At 37.3% G+C, this 20,591-nt stretch overlaps 1 protein-coding gene across 1 annotated transcript in view; it reads left to right on the top strand.

Annotated features, from left to right (window-relative positions):
• Nucleotides 1-4,003: 4,003 nt before the first annotated feature.
• Nucleotides 4,004-20,591, top strand: part of NCAPG (non-SMC condensin I complex subunit G) — a 30,349-nt gene continuing 13,761 nt past the window's right edge. Inside the window, exons 1-12 of the mRNA XM_009487317.2 lie at nucleotides 4,004-4,114; nucleotides 4,745-4,954; nucleotides 5,825-6,053; nucleotides 7,578-7,723; nucleotides 8,751-8,835; nucleotides 11,014-11,206; nucleotides 13,562-13,711; nucleotides 15,397-15,537; nucleotides 16,522-16,645; nucleotides 18,013-18,102; nucleotides 18,265-18,444; nucleotides 18,902-19,012. Coding sequence (XP_009485592.2) covers nucleotides 4,004-4,114; nucleotides 4,745-4,954; nucleotides 5,825-6,053; nucleotides 7,578-7,723; nucleotides 8,751-8,835; nucleotides 11,014-11,206; nucleotides 13,562-13,711; nucleotides 15,397-15,537; nucleotides 16,522-16,645; nucleotides 18,013-18,102; nucleotides 18,265-18,444; nucleotides 18,902-19,012 — 1,770 coding nt within the window. The remainder of the gene's footprint in view (nucleotides 4,115-4,744; nucleotides 4,955-5,824; nucleotides 6,054-7,577; nucleotides 7,724-8,750; nucleotides 8,836-11,013; nucleotides 11,207-13,561; nucleotides 13,712-15,396; nucleotides 15,538-16,521; nucleotides 16,646-18,012; nucleotides 18,103-18,264; nucleotides 18,445-18,901; nucleotides 19,013-20,591) is intronic.

Below are 20,591 nucleotides of genomic sequence, written 5' to 3'. Positions count from 1 at the left end.
CAATACAGTTAGTCATTAACTGTCACGCTGTATTTCAAATGCCAAAGCTGTATCAATAAAATGGATTTAAAACTTTTCAAGTTAGTGTCTCAACAAAGAAAGATGCATCCTTAAGTGAGATTCTAATTTAATTCATAAATCACTATCCTCATTATTGATCTCCATTTAAATTTATTTTGGTCCCAGAGTAGCTTTTTGACCCCAGAATATAGAATTCAGGGACTGTTTTTTCCTTCTTACAGGAAAACAAAAAATGGAAATAAGGATAAAAAGTAGTCAGAAGACTCGTGAAAGCAGCTATCCTGCTCACCTAATTCATTATCCTACTTCCAATAAAGCTTGTTTTGGGATTGAATGCAAGAAAAAGGACAAGTAAAAAGTGGTTCTGCCACTGGTGCATCTTGGGTTATTACATATATTAGGTATAATCTTTTATATATATATATAAAATATAATATGTAACTACTTTATAGTTTTCATTTCTCCCCACCTTATAGAGCAAATAGGATTTGAGAGTCCACTTCAAAAACCACCATAAGCGCTACTGATTTCCTTATTGACTGAAACCAGTAACTATTCAAAAATGTATATACAATTTTATAGCTGACTTACACACACACAAGTTTTGGAGGAATGTGGTAAACAGAACCTATGATTACTACTGCATAACGACAGCCCAATTATGGATGAAATATTACTGCATTTGTATTTTTAATATGGAAACTGGAACCAACCAGATGCATCAGTTATAAAAGCCCTGGAACACCTACTAAATAGGAGAGCAACAACTCTCCTTTTTCAACCTATTTTTACCCAGTGACCAACATCTAAAATTACCACAAAGTAACGGCATGCAGCAAGTTTAGCTTACCGTAGGACTGTGTATTTGCTCACAACAGGCCTCACAAAGGGAAGAGAAAGGATCTAGAACAGCAAGTCAGAAGTAGAGAGAGACAACAAGAAGCAGAGCAAAGCATAGCAGATGAGGTCACTATTTTGAGGAACAAGGAAAAAATCTTGAATTATTATAGCACACTTTCTCCCGAGCTCCCTTAGAGTACCATCTGAGGTTCTGAGTTTCATCATTCCTTTCCTTTTCAGAAAGTGAAACCTACTGGCCACAACCCCTGGGCCTGTGCTGCTGGTGAGGTCCTTGCCCTCCCAACCAGTCATTGTGTCCACCCATCAGGAAATAGCTGGCCCTCACTGAGCGCTGAGAGCTAGCTCAGAAAAGGGCTGAAGGTCCAGGGCTGAGCTGAAGTGGGGTTCCTGGGCCCATGGGCAAGGAGTGTGGCTGGAGACCCCACATGAGGCTGGTCAGGAGCCATTAAGGCTTGTTAGCGCAGTCAAGGCCCTGAAACACAACCTGTAAAAACTCCGACAGCAAACACCTCTATCAGTTGAACACAGTATCTGGTATCACATGGAGACTGTTACACTCTAGGGGGAGCAAAGTCTAAATGGACAACATCTGTGATCCTACTTCAGCATGTTATATACCTACACATGAAATACCAATTATGATACTGGGAATCTGGATTCCTGTGGCATATTTACCCTGAAGGCCAGTATATCTAACTGGGTTAGACTTCAATTTGTCATAACAGAAGCCTGACTTCTATTTCTATGTAGAAATATAAAGCCTAGCAGAAATATTCAAAGCAGACTGGAAGCAATAAATTTTATATCCTGGAAGAAATCCATCATAAGGGACCGCAAGGTATTCACCAGGGAAAATCCTCACCTGTAGATCTGAGATGCAGGAAGGCACAAATAGGCTGCGAAACACATATGTTTCCATCCTCTTCTTCACATCCTCTTCTTTTCCTGTTTCCATAGTCTTCTATAGTGGAAAAAAGCTAGGTTAAGTTAATTTTCCAGTAAAAAAAATCTTAAATAGAAAGACAGTTACACATTGTATTTCTCTAGAAAATAAAGCCTTCCAAAAAAACCCAGTTCATTGAGGATTTGCTGTTGATTATAGTGGTTTTTAAGAGTGACTATTTCTCCAACATAAAATAAAAACTTTTAGGAAAAAGTTAATATATATGATTCTATGTTACTATTGTGCATATAGAATCAAGTTCCTGCTCTCTAGGAGCAGAAGAGGATTAGGCCAGATCCATACGTTTTAAAAGTTAATACAAAATACAAACGACTTATCTTTAAAAAGCAGGTATCTGTTTTAAACATACACAAATGTATGGTAATACAGTACATCAGGGAAAAAACATCTGCCACGTATAAATGATTTTAAAATTTATTTTTATCTATAAAATAGAACGCTTTTTTTCCTGCTTCTGCCCTCCATTCTCCACTTACAGCTCATATACCCCATAATCCTTGACACAATTGTAAAGATAAAAGAATTCCATTATTTTGTCGATAAAAATCTGCTACTTAAAGAAAACACTGTGAAGATTCAGATATGGAACAAGACTGACCCCTAGTGCTTATCTATTTTATTTGTTAGGCGTGTTTTTTCTTAGCCAAAAATGACCCTTCTTCAGGATGGGTTCTGCCTATTTGACCTACTGATGGTATATCATCTGTTCTTACTACATAACTGTCATCACTTGAGGTAATTAGACTTTTTTTTTTTTTAAGCCCAAACACACATAGAGGTCAAGTAACTGTGGACACTAGGAACTTAAGGTAACTACCTCTGTTCACATTTTTGAATGCTGTCCATAACTCTGTAATTAATACATGCTCAGAATGTTTCCCCTCAGCTAATCATCCCCTGCCTTGCTTCTCATTAAGTATCAGTCCCTGTCTCACAGTATGTTCTGTAAACTGTAACATGTCTCTGGACTTTGAGCCTAGTTACCTTTCCTGTTTTTAATTTATTACTATTCTCAAGTTAAAGGATTTCTGGGAAAACATTAGGTTCACAACAAATGCTTGAAAATTTGGGGAAAATTTCCACTAGTAAAAGATGCAGTCTGGAAGGAATGCAGATATGCATTCCAACAAGTCAGTTATCCATACTATCCATCCTTTCAACCCCCCTTACAGCTGGTACAAAACAGAAGGATGTTTCAATAAGGAACACGCAGTCTGCAAGTTAGATTCAGCTTAGATAGTTCACCCAGGGACCTAAGTAACCAGTTATTTAACTGTGAACTTAATCCCCTTTGTTACCTGAATCTTTAAAATAGGCAAAAGTGAACTTTAAAACAGGCACACATATCTCACTGTAGATACAGTAGCTGAGCATTTTTTGTCTCATCGGATAATCATTCTCCAAAGGGCTTTTATTACTTTTAGGCACAGGCTGAGCTTTCTCAGTTTGCTGCCCCAATTGCTTCGGTGTAAGGCTCCCGTTCACAAAACGCAACTATACTCATTTTGCCAGACGATCGCGTCCGGAGAGGACTTTGGGAGACTGGCTGAGGGCAGCACCAGAGTTTGCCAGGCTTATTGAGCTATTCTGCACCAACATACATTCTGGAAACCCTCTCGCCCGACGCTTGTCCTCAGCCGCGGCAGGGCGGACGCCCGGGCTGCTTTGAAACAGCCGCTCCCGCCCTGCGCCCAGCCGCTCCCGCCGCCCTCCCCGCCCTCCCCAGAGCAAGATGGCGGCGCGGCGCTCCCCGGGCGCTCCCAGCTAACGGCCGCTGCCCGCCTCATCTCCCGCGCGCGGGGAGGCGAGCGCGCGCACCCCCTCGCTCCCGCCTCCGCCGACGTTCTCGCGAGAGCGGGAGCGGGTCTCGCGCCGGGTTTGAAGCTGGGGGCGCGGGCGCGGCGGCCGTTGCTGCGGCGCGCGCGGCGGCGGTGGTGTCCGGTGTCGGCCCCGCGGCTGGAGCGGGCGGCGAGGCGGGGCTGTTGGGCCGGGGCCTCGGCCCGCTTGCGGTGGGCGCTCCTTCCGCCATTCGGAGGGGCCTCGGGGCTGGAGGGCCCTGTGCGGGAGCAGCAGCTCTCCGCCTTCCCGGGGCGGCTCTGCGCTGCGGGGGTCCGGAGCAGGGGAGGCGTGACGTGACCGACCCCTTTCTCAGCAGCCATGGGAGCGAAAAAGAAGCTTCTGCAAATCAAAGAAGCCTTTCAGCTGGCCCAGAAGCCTCACCAGAACCACGCGAAACTTGTCGTGGCTTTGAAGAGCACCTATAACCAGGTACGCCCGCCCTCGGGGCCTGCCGGCGGCGGGAGGAGCGGGGGCCCGCCAGGCTGAGGGGAACGTGAGGGCGCTCAGGACCTGCTCTGCTCTTCCTTCAGAGGGACGGGGCCTCTTCGGTCTCGTTTCCCCTAAAACAAGCGTTGAGGCCAGTATGCCTGACAGGAGCCCTGCGACTTAAAAAAAAACAAACCAGAATTCTAGACCACAAGCTACACGCTAAACTATTATACACAGTTGTCTCCCGCGAGCGTGGGTGTAAGAACAGCCCACGGCAGGTACTGATGAAGGTATTTGGATACCCGAGAAGTAGGTGTGACACAGGATAGTAATGGATGAGGGTGTTGATTGCCGTTCTGAAACCCGTTAGCAGGTAAAAGTAAACGGCAGAATGGAGCCCAGCGGTCAAGACACATGCCTGCTGTGGAGTTAAAGCAAAATACTCGGCGAAGAGTGCACGACAGCGGGTGTGCCCTAACTGCGGGCTATAGCGCTTTCAAAATTGAAATGGAACCTGTCAATTATAAACTCATTTATTTTATTTTTCTGTGGCACTGCTTTTGAAAGATGAACCAGGCAGTTATCTTTTATTGTGGTTTGAATTTTTTTTTTTTTTTACTTTTTTTTCAGTTGGAAGATAAGGAAGACTTTCATGAAAAATTCATTCATTTCCTTAAGTATGCTATGATAATCTACAGACGGGAACCAGCAGTGGAACAAGTGATCAATTTTGCGGCTAAATTTGTTACTTCATTTTATCAAATGGAGAAAGAGGATGGTAGTGAGGAAGGAGAAGAAGATAATTTGATTCTGAATTATGTGTTTAAATTTCTGCTTGAGGTATAGTAACACTTATCAAATCTTTAACATAACAAATGGAAACTTCTGGTGGGGGAAACTTTCTGGTGCTTGAGATGATACCTACCAACTAGAACTTAAAAAGTGAAAGCAAGGCAAAGCTAGTGCTTTGTGAGTAACACCCCCTGCAAACCCAAAAAATCCACCACCACCACCCCCCGCCCCAATAACCAAACAACTGGATTTCAAAAGTTAGGCCCCTGAGTAAATATGAATTGTTTTCTTATTTGGCTGTCAGATGTGTTATTATAGGGTTATACTATAGGTGCATTTGTAAGTGTGAAATTCTGGAAGTGTTTTGGAAATTAATTTATACAGTTTCTTTGATAAGTAAAAATAAGTATAGTTGGCATATCTATTATTCATTTCTGCTTATTGCAAGTGTTATATAGAAAGAAGGTTGACAGTTCCAATAGCATGAAAACACAAGCAGAGTTAGATTTTCTTAAACTAGTGTTTTGATGTGGAAAAATTATTGGTCAGGCCAAGATCACTAGTCATCATTTCTAATACATTTTTTTCTCTTCTAATGTTTTATGGAGACAGGGAGGTAAGCTAGCTGAGGTACTGTAGTCTGCATTGAGTGATAAGCCTGATTTTTCCCTTGTGAAGACATTGCTGATTGTGTAAAGTGCCACTGATACAAGCGGTGGGCCATAATTGTTTTCCAGTTCTGTGACTTTTTAACCTTACTAAAAATAAACTGAAATAGGAAAAGCTTTTGAAATACAGAAGTGCATATTTCATCTACTGTATAGAATATTAACTACTTACACATGCATATTAATAGCCTTATGTTGGAAATGAGAAAAGTGTGATTATAAGAATACTTCTGTTTTTTCTTTCCCTAAGTGTCACGATGCGAACAGCCATGCAGTTAGGTTTCGAACGTGCCAACTTGTTAATAAGATTTTGGGAAATATGCCAGAGAATGCCCAGATTGATGATGACTTATTTGATAAAATTAACGAAGCTATGCTGATTAGACTTAAAGATAAATTCTCCAGTGTGAGAATTCAAGCTGTCTTGGCCCTGTCGAGACTTCAAGATCCTAAGGATGAAAACTGTCCTGTTGTTAATAGTAAGTAGTACTGCGCTTTTTCTTTTGTTTAAGAACATTTGTTGATTTACATTACTTTTTTTTACAAATTACAATTTATTACAATTACAAAACATTTTTAAGCATTTTTTTAAGCTTTGAGTAAGCAAATCTTAGAGGGTATTCTTGTAATAATTCATAAACTGTGAAGCTCCTTGCCAGAGGAGGTTGTAGATGCATGAGTGGTGTATGTTCAAGGGGAAAAGATAGAACTGCTTGAAGGAGAGACCCTTCAGTCCACTGGGGATTAAATGACAGTGGTTAAATAACCATATTGGGCTCAAGCTATTCCATGAACTGAACGTAGCTGAAGGATGCCGACAATAATGGTATGTTGCAAATTGGGGTGGAAATATGATACGTGCTTGCTCAGTTCTTACACTCTAAGGACCCTTTTGTACTATTAATTGAATTGAATTTGTACAAAAACACTTAGAGGAGTAGAGATGATAATAGAAAAACTAATTTTTTCTCAAATTATGGCTGTCTGCTCCATGAGAGGCAAACTGGTTACTGACATTGTTTACTTACGCTTTTTCTGGGTCTTGCTACACTCCCCCCCCCCCCCCCCCAATCTCATCTTATTCATGGATCACTTCCTTTAAGAGACCAGCACCTCTGGAAAACAGGTTTCTTGATGCTGCTTTTGTGCTGTTTGTGGGTTTCTTTGCGCACGGTATGATTCTTGACTAAGCCTCTACTTGGGTTGCCTCAAGGTAGATGGACTGTAGGTTTGTACTAGCAAAGCTGTTGTTAATGTAAATTTTGCCCTGATTAAACGTAACATACCCTCTTTCATGAAGAGAGTAAGTCAGTTAGGTTTTTTTGGTTGTTGTTAAGGTACCTTCTTTGAAATTATATTTTCTAAGTGTTTATTTATATGTTGCTTATTGAGGAGAACATAAATGTCATAGTCGATCATCGTCTCACAGAGCAAGAAGATGAATTCAAGTATTCTCTGATTAAATTCTTTTTGTTGTTGCTTTTAATTTTGAAGAAGGGTCAAGGGTATAACAAAAAGCATTACGTGAGAGATTTACTATTTGAGTTTTGGTAGGCTTAATGGAGATTACAGTTTTCCATTTACAGGAAAGTTTGAGCATCTACCTCAAAGGTAATGAGGATTTAGAGCCGGTGAATAGAGGTCTTAAGGAGCGAACATTTGGAAACATTTTATTTTTTAGCTTTATTTTTTTGTCCAGTAAATGACAAAGGGGTTATTTATAGGTGGGATCCAGAGCAGCAAATTTCAGAGTTATTAACTGAAGAGCCTACATATGATTGCTAATATTTTCATAGTTGCATTTCTTTTGAGATCACAGCTCTGCATGTAATTGCCATAAAATCTTGGGGTTGTTGACCCTAAACTGTTCCCTAAATTTGTATGAGTTATGCAGGGGCAGAAGAAGGGTTTTAATAAGAGCTGCTGGGTTTTTGCGTATTTTCTGTTTTGCTACAATGTTTCAAATTATTATGAAAACATTATTATGACTGTTTTACTTTCAGTTTACAACACATTGCTTGAAAATGATTCAAATTCAGAAGTGAGGCGTGCAGTGCTGTCATGTATTGCTCCATCAGCAAGGACTTTGCCAAAAATTGTAGGGCGCACTATGGATGTAACGGAAGCTGTCAGGAAGCAGGCATATGAGGTAAATTGGATCACTTAATTGCAAAGACTGACTTAGGAAAAAAGCTTTAAAACTTTTATTACATTTAACTGGTTAAATACTAAGAATGGTTAAATAATTTATTTTCACTTGCCAGAATTTTGAGGGGGAGTGATTTAATACAAGTTTTCAAGTTGAAACCCCTGAACTTGATTGCAGAACTTGCTTTGTAGAAAGTACTTTTGTGATAGAACTTGGCTATTCAGGATCAGACAGTAAAAGTATAGATTATGTATAAAATCTTCTGTTTTCTATCTATGCATTTTGTGATTTTTGTGAAGCAATTTTTCTTCTCTGTTATTACATAATAGATAATTCAGTAAAGTTAGGATCACAGCAATACTAGTGTTAAAAAAACAAACAAAAAAAACCCCCCCAAAACCCCCACCAAACAAAAAAACACCCCCAAAACCTCCCAAAATAACACCCCACCCTACCCCCCCCCAGCATATTTCTGGTATTCCAATTTTGAGAAGTATCAACCATTACTTATATTTACATGTAGGGGTAAAGACAAGAAGCTACACTACCATGTATATTTCTTGTGCAGGCATCTTGGGCAAGATCTTCAAACAAAATGTTAATTTCTTTTTTTTCCCACAGAACACTTTTCTGTTCTTTCTTGACTTAAATTCTATTTAACTGAATCCCTGCGTTAGTAGGCTTTAGGAAAAGTATATACTTTAGTAATTTCATTGCAGGTATTCCTTGCTCTTGGATCTTTAAAGAGAATAGTTTTAGTATCCTGTTGCATTCAAGCAGAGCTACCAAGCTTCTAAGCTGTTTGTTAACTTTATTTTTACTTTATTTAATTTTACATTTTCTTCCATGCACAAGAATCTGCTTGTTAATGTATTGGTACAATGCTGCTGATATAGGTATTACGGGCTTTTATTGACTCTTGTTTTTTGTGGATGGATAAAACTGAGAGTTTAAACCTACAGGTAGTTAATGAATGCAGTTGTTAACATTTGTAGAAATGTATTTTAATGTCTTAATTTTTTTTAAGGTTTTGGCAGAAAAAGTTCACATGAGAGCTCTGTCAATAGCGCAGAGAGTAAAATTGTTGCAACAAGGACTTAATGACAGATCTGGTAAGAGATCATATTTCTCAACATCTTAATACAAATGTTTGAGAACACTTTCTAATGTTTTGGGGATGATTTATGTGGAAGCTCTGATGGTGATAAGGAGCTTAAAGGGAGTCATGAGGTACCAGGAAATGTTTAAGCATAAGAAATTCTGCTTGCTGCTTTGGTTTTCCAGTCCCCTTAGACTGGACAAACCAGAAAAGGATTGCACTTTCAAAAAACCTTGAAAGCCACTAAGCTCTAAAATAGGACCAAATGCTATTAAAATTAAAAACCAACAATGTAATTAAACACAGAAGTAGAAAAATGTAATTATTTAATTCAGTGTATTTTGAAACATGTTTCATTACAGATATTTTTGTAACTAATAAATATATTAAAGAATATTGACCTAACTAGCTGCTTCTTGTCTGCTGGCTGCCACACACACCACCACCCACCCCCCCCACCCCCCCCAATAATACTTGGTCTTGACAGGTAACTCTTTTTTTCTTAGGGTGAACGTATTTCTGTTTTAGTAATCTTTCAAAACTGGGGGTGGAAGCTACCTTCACTATTTTTTCCTGTGATCTTTCACTTGTCAGGAACAAGGATTTGTTGTAGTCTCTTACTGAGAAAGTACAGCCTCTGTATGTGGTCTATATTTCAGTGACATTGAGGTGTTTGACCTCATAAAAGAACTGCCTTCTTTTATGATCCAGAGCAGATACTTTCTCTGTTGGTGTCTATCTCTTCCTTAGGATGATTCTTCATCCCAGCTATTGAGGACTTGCTTTTTTCTTGACATCTAGAATCACAAGGGAAAATATCTGCCAGGGTATGTAGCCTCACTGATATCATTGATATCATATGCTCTTTGCTGGGCAAAAGAGGTTTATATTCCAAACTGGCCGCATTTATATATACGTCCACTAGTATTCCTTCATTTTGATTGGTTTTGCAAATCTTATAACCTTGAATATGTATATCTTTATCTGATTTGCTTATCTGAGTAACTCCCAAGCTAACGAGACGAACCCACTTGTTCAAGGTTGCTAGGTTGAAATTTTGGATATTTTTCCATATCTGCTTCAGAACAAGGGTTTATAATTAAACAAGACCTAGAAGACATAATCCAGATTCTGCTTACTCCTATTTTTCAGGGTGCATTCAGCTGTCAATTCCTCATTCTCATTCTTTTTCATTGTACTACATTGTACTAGTTTATGCTTTTCACCTTCTTGGAGAGGTTTCTCATTCTTAGGACCTTAATTCAGCTCTTTCAAGGCCTTTTTACAGCTCTTGATTTCTTGACTATTTCAGTGCTGCCTTTATGATAATAAGTTACATATAAGAAGAAAGATGAATGTTGTCAAGTGTGTGTGGACTTCAATGTTTCCATTATATTGGATATTGTTTTCTAAAAGGTCCTAAGAGCATACTTGTATTGCTCCCCAGTTATTATGTTTTTACTTCTACCAGACTAGTAGCAGTACTTCTAGCAGACTAGTAGCCTTTCTATTTCCCTGCTGAAATCTGTGTATGTATTAATGATGTACATATTCTAGATGTTCCCATAAATACTTTTTTACTTCATTGAATCTACTGATCCAGAAACTATTTGTTTGTTGTGGCAATGGGGAGGAGGGACTTAAAGTGTCTTTAAGTAAATTTGAATAATTGAATTAACACAAGAATTCTGTGTGACGGTGCAGACTAAAGGTCTGTACAGTAGTATCTTGCATCCAAAAGGGGCCAGTTCCTGAATGCCTGAAACAGAGCAAGTATATAACAATGCTTCCCCAGAATGTTTCCTTGCTCTACAGGAATTCATGGTTTGTAGATCTTCTGGGTTGAGGTGCTGTCTTTAGATCTAACAGTTTTTGGATAGAGGGTGTTTTTGGGGTTGGTTTTTTTGTTGTTGTTGGTTGTTTTTTAATTCCCTGGGGGGTGGGGGTGAAACTATGTTGCCTCAAAGACGTAATAGTGCTCCACAGGTAGTTCTTTTTTGACTGTTGTGGGTTTGGTTTAATTTTTTTTTCCTTTAAGGTAATGTTAAGTTCAACTATATAATAACTTCTTTCCAAAAAGGCTCCTATAGAACAAGGATTTGTGAAAGTATGTCAAAAACTTGCTATTTTTTGACCTTTAAAGTTTTAACCCTTTTAAATTCCTAATTAAATTCCTAAATTGAATTTTTAGATGCTGTAAAGGAGGTAATGAAGAAGAAGCTGCTTCAAGCCTGGTTACGATTGACTGAGGGGGATGTTTTAGAATTGCTTCATCGACTGGATGTGGAAAACTGCCCAGAAGTGGCCACCCCAGTACTAAATGCTATGTTTTCATTATCTCCACTTCATGACTTTGTTCAGAACTGTAAAAACCTTGACAGCAGGTATGCAGATCACTTTTCATTTCCAAAAGATGAATATTTTGTATAAGAATATTAAATTAAAGGTTATATCTAAATGGGGAGCAGAGTAACTATTACCTGTGGTGAAAGACTGATATTGTGGTGTAAGCCATGATGTCTCCCTGGTGTTTGTGTACTTAAGTGTTTTGGATATGCTTTTTTCTTCTTTAAAAGATCTGTGTTCACCAGCTGAAAATGATTGTGCCAGATAAGCAAGAGCAAAAAATGAAAAATGTCTTTGACTTCTTGTTTCCTGAACACCCCAAAAATTGCACTCTCAGAATTTGAGGAGGCAGTTATTAATCAACTAAACGAGCTTTTCTATGAGTAACAACTTGGAGTCTAATTTGGTTTATTTCCTGTACTGTGTGCAGGTTACAATAAAGGCTGTTTACCCCCACAACTGTAGTCTCCTCTCTTCTTTTAACCGGCGGTACTGAAAAGCTCCTTTTCTCCTGTTCCTCCTCCCTCTCAGTAATGCTTCTGTTCTTTCTTACACATTTCCTAGTCCTCTTTGGCTTTCCTCTATCCTTTTTGCTGAGCTAGAGCAGCACAATTTGGGGCTGGTTCAGTTATGTGTTGACTGTCTGGAGACTCAATTGGAATGGAATTATTTGGCTTGTGTTTCAGCCTTCTTTTGGAGGCATTTTACTTGTTTTAACAGGGCTTGACAGAAGCTGGTATCTTAGAGGCTTATTTTCCTGTGTTAATGTTTGGTAGAATTTGATGAAGTGAGCTCCTAACCTATGAAGAAGATGGTGTGATGAATATTAAGATCCATAAAGGAAAATGAAGTGGGGGAAGAAAACAAGAAATTAGAAGCTGTAGGAAATTTCTAAGGGAGGCAAAAAGGTGTGAGAAGAAATAGCTCAAGTTAATTGAGGCAACCAGAGTGGAATGATTATTAACAGTGGTAGGAATCTAATCTCAGATGATAAACTTAAATGACAAATTGTCACTTTTTAAAAGTGATAACAAAATCTTATTCTGTGTTTTGGGGAAAACTGTGTAATGTCATCATATGAAGTGTCTTGCATTCTAGTAGTAGCATGACAGATGTTTTGAAATCAGTACATGCTAGATGCATTGCACTCCAAAGCTATAGATGTGGGCCTGTCTGGCTTTAAAAAGTATCAATAATGATGAAATAACTTTCATACAGCCTCTGGAAATGTGCTAATATCGTAAGAGGATCAAAGGAAAAATTTATATAATTATGGACTTGTCTGTCTGACTCTGCTCCTGCACGAAACAAGGCTTCTGTTCTGAAAGACTGGGCTAACTGAGGATTTTTTTAAGAAGTAGATCTGTTAGACTAATGATATTTTGAGAAGTCAGTGAAATTATTCAGCTTGTAATGAGGTTATTTGATTTATGGAAAATATTAGGCTTGTTCTTACATGATGTTTCTGGCTACAGCTTGAGTGATGCGGTATCTGTGTGATAAATGCTTAGATTTTTTAAGTCTTTGATTTCTGCTTGTTAAATTTACATTTAAATAAAGACTTGTCAGATTAATGGGAAGCCATCAAATGATCAGTTTTCATCTACATGTTGCTGGGGGTTTTTTTTGTTTTCTTTTTTCTTGTGTGTGTACGAGGGACCTAAAAGAAAAGCAAAATTGATATTGATAGTTTGCAAGTAAAATAGGATTCAAGGAAGTGAAAAGTACCACTGACAGTGTTAACTCTGTCTTTTCTGTTTTGAGGTAGAATTAATGCACAACTTGACGTTCTGCTTCTGAAAACAAAGATTATATACCGTGCTTAGCATGGAAAAGAATATGATTTTAAAAAGGAGGGGGGCTGTATGACTGGTAAACAGAAGATGAGCTTACAGAGACGTTGAGAAGCAAGTCTATCACTTTTTGCATTTAACATGCTATGATTGCTACTCGAATATTGTGTGAAGGTCTTGCATTAAGAACGGAAGAAACAATTCATAAACAGAAGGTGAAAAATAAATTAATGCAATGGTTGCATTTCTGCAGATTAATGGAGTTCAGTTTTCCAGACTTGTATAGTGATAATGTTTCGTAAGTTAAAGTACTTGGGTGGTTGGTCTAGGAGGTCTAAAGGGCTGAGCAGAATCTTTCTGCAAACTGATATGAACAGCCCTGATTTAAAATACTGAAAAGTGCAGTGTAGTGAGAGGCTTAGGGAGCTCTGTGTCCTCACTTAAGAAAGAGGAAGTTATTTTTGTCAGTCTTTAAGTATTTCTGTGGGGAATACCTTTGACAGGACTTTATTTTCATCTTAGAAAATAATCTATTTTTCTGCATTTGTTGTCTTTGACCCCATTTTATTTATCTCTCTGTATTTATTTATTTATGTTTAGAAAACTGATTCCGCTGGAAGACTTAACAGCTGAGAATGTGTTATATTGGAGATGTCTTTGTGAATATCTAAAGTCAAAAGGTGAAGAAGGTGAAGATTTACTGGAACAGATATTGCCAGAACCAGCTATATATGCAGATTATTTATTAAGGTACATTGCACTTAAAAATCATAGAATCATCTCTTACCACTAAAATATATTTTTTTTTTAAAAGTAGAGAATATTTCTTTTGTTCAACTATTCAGGTTTCCTCCAAAGCCAAAGTTGTGCTTGAACAGTGGGGTTTTTTGGTGGGTTTTTTTTTTTAAGACTTTCAAGACGATTTATTTCTAAACAAAAAAACTGTAAAAAGGAAATTTATAACTTGAAAACAATTTTTGGAATGTCCTTTCTCATGAATTATCAGCAAGATGGACTGCTAGATCAATAGCATATAATTCTTTGCAATTTAAGGCAATAGAATAATTGTTCTGTAATATGCAGCTATCCTTTGTCCATCTGTTATTATGTGGGTTGCTGTGTGTTTGCAAAGAGCTTGCAGAAAGAGGTTTTTGGCTCTTGCAGAAACGGATACTTTTTTTAATTGTTGTAATTTGTGAAAATAAAGTAAAATTTGGCTGCTGTCCCCAAGAGAAGTGTTTTTGAAAGTGAAAGTTTATTCCCTTCTCTTTCCCCTGCTTAGGCAGGAATGCTTCCTAGAAACTTAGGTTTGAAGCCAGTGAGAGAGCTGCTAAATAAGCCAATTACAGAACATTTAATTGGGGAGAAAAATGAATATTTTAGGTCAATCAATGTTTAAGAAAAAATGCAGAATTGTAAGCTTCATTTAGATACTTCACTATTACCTGGTGCAGGTAACATTATTGTTAAAAGATCAGAGACAGCTGCCTACATTGTTGTAATTTCAGATGTTCTTAAATACTAGCTACATGCAAAGATTTTGTCCTAACTTTGAAGACATTTTTAAGATTTGCTAAATTTAATGAGCTGTTGCTGAAAAGTATCTGCAAAGCTGTAGTAAAAATAAGCATCTTTTTCACAGCTTGTATCAGTATTTGAATTTTATATATTACATTATATTCAGTATTGAATTTTGTACACGATATGTTTCACTCCTGATTTTCTGAACATGCATGCTCTCATTGATGGATAAAATTTTGATAAAAGAACCATGACTCTAGAAAAATAAAGAAATGGAACAAACTGACTACAGTTTCCATGCTATGTGGCTAGGTGTATCTGACCACAGATTGTTGTTCTTGTATGATGGCACACTTGGTCAGATAAAGAATTTAAAATTCACTGCACACTTGAATGATTTTTCTTGCATTTTGTCTTGTAGGCAATATAACACTTCTGAACATGTAGAAGAATACATAGTACCTAAACATGCAGAAAAATACTAGTTGTATACATGTACCATTTTTCATATATACATTTATTCCTAACATGCTGCCTTCATGCAGGGGCACAGAACTGAAATCACATATACAAGCATAACTTGTAATTTTCTGTTTCTTACTGTTTTGCATTCTCAAACAAGGGATTTTTTTTTTTAATGAAGTGCATTATTTTTTAACTGTACATTATTTGGTTTAAATAACTTTCTGGAACTATTCATCTATGAAAAGAACACAATTTTTAAGGTTTGTAACCAAGATAACCACTTGCTTATACAGGACAGGAAAGTGATAGGAGTTTGGGTTTTTTGGGGGGGGATTGTTTTGGGGTTGGTTTTGGTTGTGTTTTGTGGGGTTTTCGTGGTGGTTTGTTGGGTTTTTTTACTTTCCATCAACGGTTCTGAATGTAATTATATCTGTTCTATTTGGATTCAGTTACCTTCAAAATATGCCAGTTCTTAGTGAAGAACAAAGAGAAGACTTTACTTGTTTTGAAAACCTGATGACAAAAGAATTTATAGGCCAGCAACTGATTCTTATCATAGGCTGCATGGATACCACAGAAGAGGGAGGAAGGTAAACTTAAATATAAAATCTGTGTTATTAAGCTTATGGCTCATGCCTGTGGACAGGCATAGAGTCTTTGGGAAAATAACCTGATCAAACGGACAAAATACAGTTCTAATGCTAGCTGGAAAAAAAGGCATGGTCTCGCTAATGGAATTGTTCCCAAAAGTGTGCCAAATATTGTCTGCTTACTTTTATGGAAAAATGAGTTTTAATGCAGATACAACATTGTTTGGGGAGAAAAAAATTCAGTTGTTTTTCATAATGTATTCTTGATATTATGAATTACATGACTATTCATTTGGAATGTAGTGTATAAAAAATAAAAGGAGGTAAACGGATTACTTCTCAGCAGATGACTTGTAACAAGTCCTGTGTGTTTCTTATGTTTTTAAGCCCAGGCTGCTAAGGTCTAAAAGGTTACAGATGTTTTAGACGCCAAGCTGAATTGGACTGTTAACTGAGTTATTCCTATAGTTTGAACAGCCTTTTGATGTGAAGTAATAAAAGTGAATAAATTTGGAAGTTCATATCATCACAGGCATTTTATGAAAAATTGCAGTTATGATAGCACAAACACAGCAATAGCTTCGAACTGTCAGTGGAATGCATTATATGTGTGCTAGACTGGCAGGATAGTTTAACTTGTAATTTATTTTTTTAGTTTTCAGCCAGATAATTTCTATGAAAGCATTCTACAGTATTGATGTTCTGACTGTTTTCTGCTGGTATGACCTTTCATTGGACAGTAGTGACACCTGGTTAAAAAATTCAGCATTTTCTAATCAAGAGAAATCGGGTAAAATCAGGAAAAGACAAGCATTGCTAAGTAAGAAAATATATCCAGCAGTTAATATAGCTATAGACAAGTTTCTCTTATGTATTCTAAAGCCTTCATCACACTAACTCAAAGTGGGTAAAATATTAACTCTTATGTCTTCCATTTTCTTGAATAAGCAAATGGGTTGTTTGTTTGTTTTCTCTTTAATGCAGAAAGCATCTGATAGTTACTTTACAAAAGATTCTCATTCTACCTGCAACTTCAACAGCCCTTATACCTCTGCTTGCGGAAAGATTACTCAGTATCGTTAAGGATGATGACAGAAGGATTCAAATTGTGAGTAATTCTAAAGGCTAGTTGTTTTCTAGGCTCTGCCTTCCCTATATATCAAACAGCCTTTACAAAGCATTGTAACAGAAATATCAGGAGTCAAAATGTTTTTAGTTTGGAAAAGCATTTATGTCCTGTCCTGTCTCTTCCCAGCTAATTTTTTTTTTTGTAATAGCTGCATTTTGTGGTTGTCTAAAGATCTTTATCTGTAGAGATTTGGCTGGTGTGGTAAATGTAATCCTCAAATTAGGACAGTATTACACTTTGACAGTCTGTTTCAAAATCCTTTGTCATATTAGATCCAAACAGTTTTGACTAGAACATTCAAAATGAGGATAATGTACATTTCCAGGTTTCAGATTCTCTTCCCTCCTTTTAGGCGAGATAGGCACTCAAAACCCTTTAAGTAGTTTATATAGTAGAGTCTTTGTATACAGTGTAATTATTTAAACTTGACTCCTGAAAAATAGACCCTTGGTTTTGCTCAAGTATTTTTAAATGAACACTGGATTTCAGGACAGAGACCACTTTTCAAAAACCTCAATCCAGTGGATAAAGCTAAGATACAGGTTTGTTACATGATTACGATGGAAGAATTATGGTAATCTTAGCATTATAGTACAGTAGTAATAGTAGATGTGTGTATTTCTATTATTCTAGTGAAATACATTGATTTAATACATTCCGTTGATTTGGTACAGCTTGAGAGGAAGTTAAACTGAGGTGATCTGACACAAGGCAAATCAAATTAACACTATCCTGTCTCAGTCTTCAGTTTTCTTCATGTTTCATCTCTCTCTCTTTTTGTTTTCTTTTCTTTTTTTTTTTTTTTTAATTAACATAATGGGTCTGACTTTAAAGAAAACACCTAACCAACTGAAAACCTCTCAGCCTTGTTCTGTTTCTATGCATGTATTTGGCTTGAAATTAAATTACTTGCATGGCTTCTTATACTATGTGTGGTGGTTTATAGGCCTTTCAATGATAGTGTTCTTAGTTGTATTTTGATTGAAGTAGTAACAGATGAAAAACCTTACTCTCGTTACCAGTAATTCTTTTTAAAGCACATGTTCAGATCTAGAGGACATGGTGCCAGTGAACTGTTGGTCTAGAAAGGGCTTAACTTATTTATGGATATACAGTCTATTTTCTTGCTTATCTAGCTAAATGGTAGAAAACACTAGACTTTCATGGTTAGACTGTGTATTGTCAAATTGAGGATTTATTTGCAGTGAATTAGCTGTTAAGGGAAACTGCACAGATGTTCAATAATTTTTCAGGAGGGTGGTATTTTAAATTTGGAAAAGTTAAATGCTTAGTATCTGACATCTGAGCTGAAATTAATGGCACTAATATACTGTGTGTAACAACAGATCGCAGAAATTATATCAGAAGTTCGTGAGCCAATTGTTACAGTCGACCAGTCTGTTGATGTCGCTGAAATAAGGAAGCGGGAGCTTAAGGTAAGCAGATTTTAGTTAACAAGAAAAATATTTTTTTAAGCATATCCATCTAGTAAGAGTTTTATATGGTAGTGTATTATTGGCTAGTGTCAGTAGTGTATTGTTGGCTAAGACCACAGAGGTTATGGTATTACATTAATTTCTTTTTACTTTGTATTTCAGTTGGCTGAAATAAAAGTGAAACTTTTTGAAGCAAAAGAAGCTTTGGAAGAATGCATTGTTCTTCAGGATTTTAATAAAGCATCAGTTTTAAAAGAGAAAATAACTGAGTTGGAACACAGAAAAAATGATCTGATAAAAGAAACAGAGCAACCTGAAATTAAAGAAATGCGTGTGGAGAAGGTCTCTTCCCCTCCTGTATTCCCAAGTGCTGCTTATGTTTTGACATTTATTCATAGTTTTAAAAGAAAATGTAGTTTGGCCTTGTATCATCTAAATTTTTAAAATTGAAAATGAACGTTTATGGTATTAGTATTCTCCTGCTGCATGTATAGAAGCTGATGGTATGCTCTAGCAAAAACTGAATTGCAGTTAAGTGGCTCTTTGTCTTTGAGTAACTAAAGAATTCTAGACGGGTCTTGTTTTTACTGCTTTTAAGTAATGGAAAACATGAACCTGAATCTCTTTTTGTCATAGTTTATAGACAGATTTTGATTAATATTCTTGCACAACAAATGTGTAGTGGACAGGAAATGTTTATCTGGGTAGGGAAAAATTATGATTAATGTCTTCATTCTCCTTATCACACCCACCATTTGTATTAATAATGTTTTTCTCCTTTTCCCTGACCCACTTGAAGAATGATCCTGAAACACTGTTGAAGTGTCTGATGATGTGTTACGAGCTTCTGAAGATCATGTCCCTTTCTAAAGGAATTGGTCCAACCGTTAATGAAATCATTGAATCTCTGGTATGTAGGAATAAATACTGTTTACATTGTAATAAAAATGGATACATCATAGCTAGCCCTTAGGTGCTGGCAGGATGGTTTGTGATTATTTCACAATCACTTTGCTGTACCTGTAGTGTTGTGTCTGGTGCTTTTAAGCCTTCCTGGAACCTAGTGTCTTGGAGGTGCAGTCCAGATAAGCTCTTCTGAGCTCCTATGCCAGAACTGGTTGTTCTGTGGCAGAGAGATACTAAAATAAAACAGGCATATGGTAAGTATTTGACTGATGTATGACAGTGTTGAACAGTGCTGAGTTATACTGTGCCAAGTGTGGTGCTTAGGCATCTGCTTACTGCCCTTGCTGGTACTTTAATTACTTGGATTTTCTATCAGCTGAAGCGATGAGATCTCTAATAGAGAAATTTGATTTGATTTTTTTTTTTTTTTTTTTTTTTGCTATTCAAAAGCTTTTAATCTAGGAAAGACTGGAACTCTCATAGGCCTTTCCTTCATCCCTTCCATGTAGAAGGAAGGATGTTTGGGGGGGTTCCCCCCCCATACCTCTCTAGCACCTTTGAAGACCAAAATATTTCTGTATTGAAAAATAAGGCAGTGGCATTATAGGCCTCTTACAGTCTACAAGATATGCTTCCTAGTTTTCATTGTGAAGAGTATGGATTTTAAGATAAACATTACTAAATATCACAGACTTTTAAGTGTTACTGAGTGTGTGGTCAAGAGAAGGACAGCAAGGAAAAGTATGGAATGGCTTCTGTATGAAGAATGACTAAATAGGTTATCTCTTCGTAACCTGGAGGAGAGAGGACTTAGGGGTAGGGTCTGAAAGAGGGCGGAAGTCATAAGACATAAGTGTTATGGAGAAAGTGAATAAGGATTGGTTGATCATCCGATAAAACTAGCAAGCTCAAAATAAATGAAATGAGTTGATTCTTCATGTAATATATAGTCTGTGGAATTCCTTGTTGCAGGATGTGTGCATGGTGAACACTTGCATAAATTTCAAGGAAGGCTGAGCAAGTTCAAGAAAAATAAATATTATGGAATGATTAGGTAGATAGGAACAGCCTCCCAGCTCTGGTGTTTCTCAGCTGCAAATTGTTGGGACCTTGACAGGAATTCTTGAGAAGTATCTACTTAGTCTGTTTATGTAATAGTTTATTGGTTTTGATCTTTTTTGATAATGAGACAATGGGCTAGATGACCCTGTGGGCATCTGTGGGCATTCTTAAAATTCAAACTGCAAAGAAATTGCAATACCTATTTAGATTAGTTTGAATATAACACCTGATTTCTTTCAGATGTATAAAAGTATCCTTAGAAATCCTAATTAGTGTTGATGTATCCCCCAGACACCTTTTATTTTTCATTAGGTCTGTCTTTAATTTTCACATTTGTTGTTCATTCCACTTTTCTTTCTCTAAGATCCTGCTTTCGTATTGTTCCTGCTGGATTTTCACATATTACCTGATTTGGGATATCTTGTTGTTTAAACTTGAACTCTTCAGTAAACGCAAAAATATGAAATGATCCCATTGTAGCATTCACCCTGTATCTAGTCTGGCTTTTCTTTTGTGTGGAT

The sequence above is a fragment of the Pelecanus crispus genome, chromosome 4, assembly GCF_030463565.1.
Source record: "Pelecanus crispus isolate bPelCri1 chromosome 4, bPelCri1.pri, whole genome shotgun sequence".
In the NCBI taxonomy this organism is placed as follows: domain Eukaryota; kingdom Metazoa; phylum Chordata; class Aves; order Pelecaniformes; family Pelecanidae; genus Pelecanus; species Pelecanus crispus.
The sequence above is the reverse complement of the archived record's forward strand: the minus strand, read 5'-3'. Positions and strand labels throughout refer to the sequence as shown.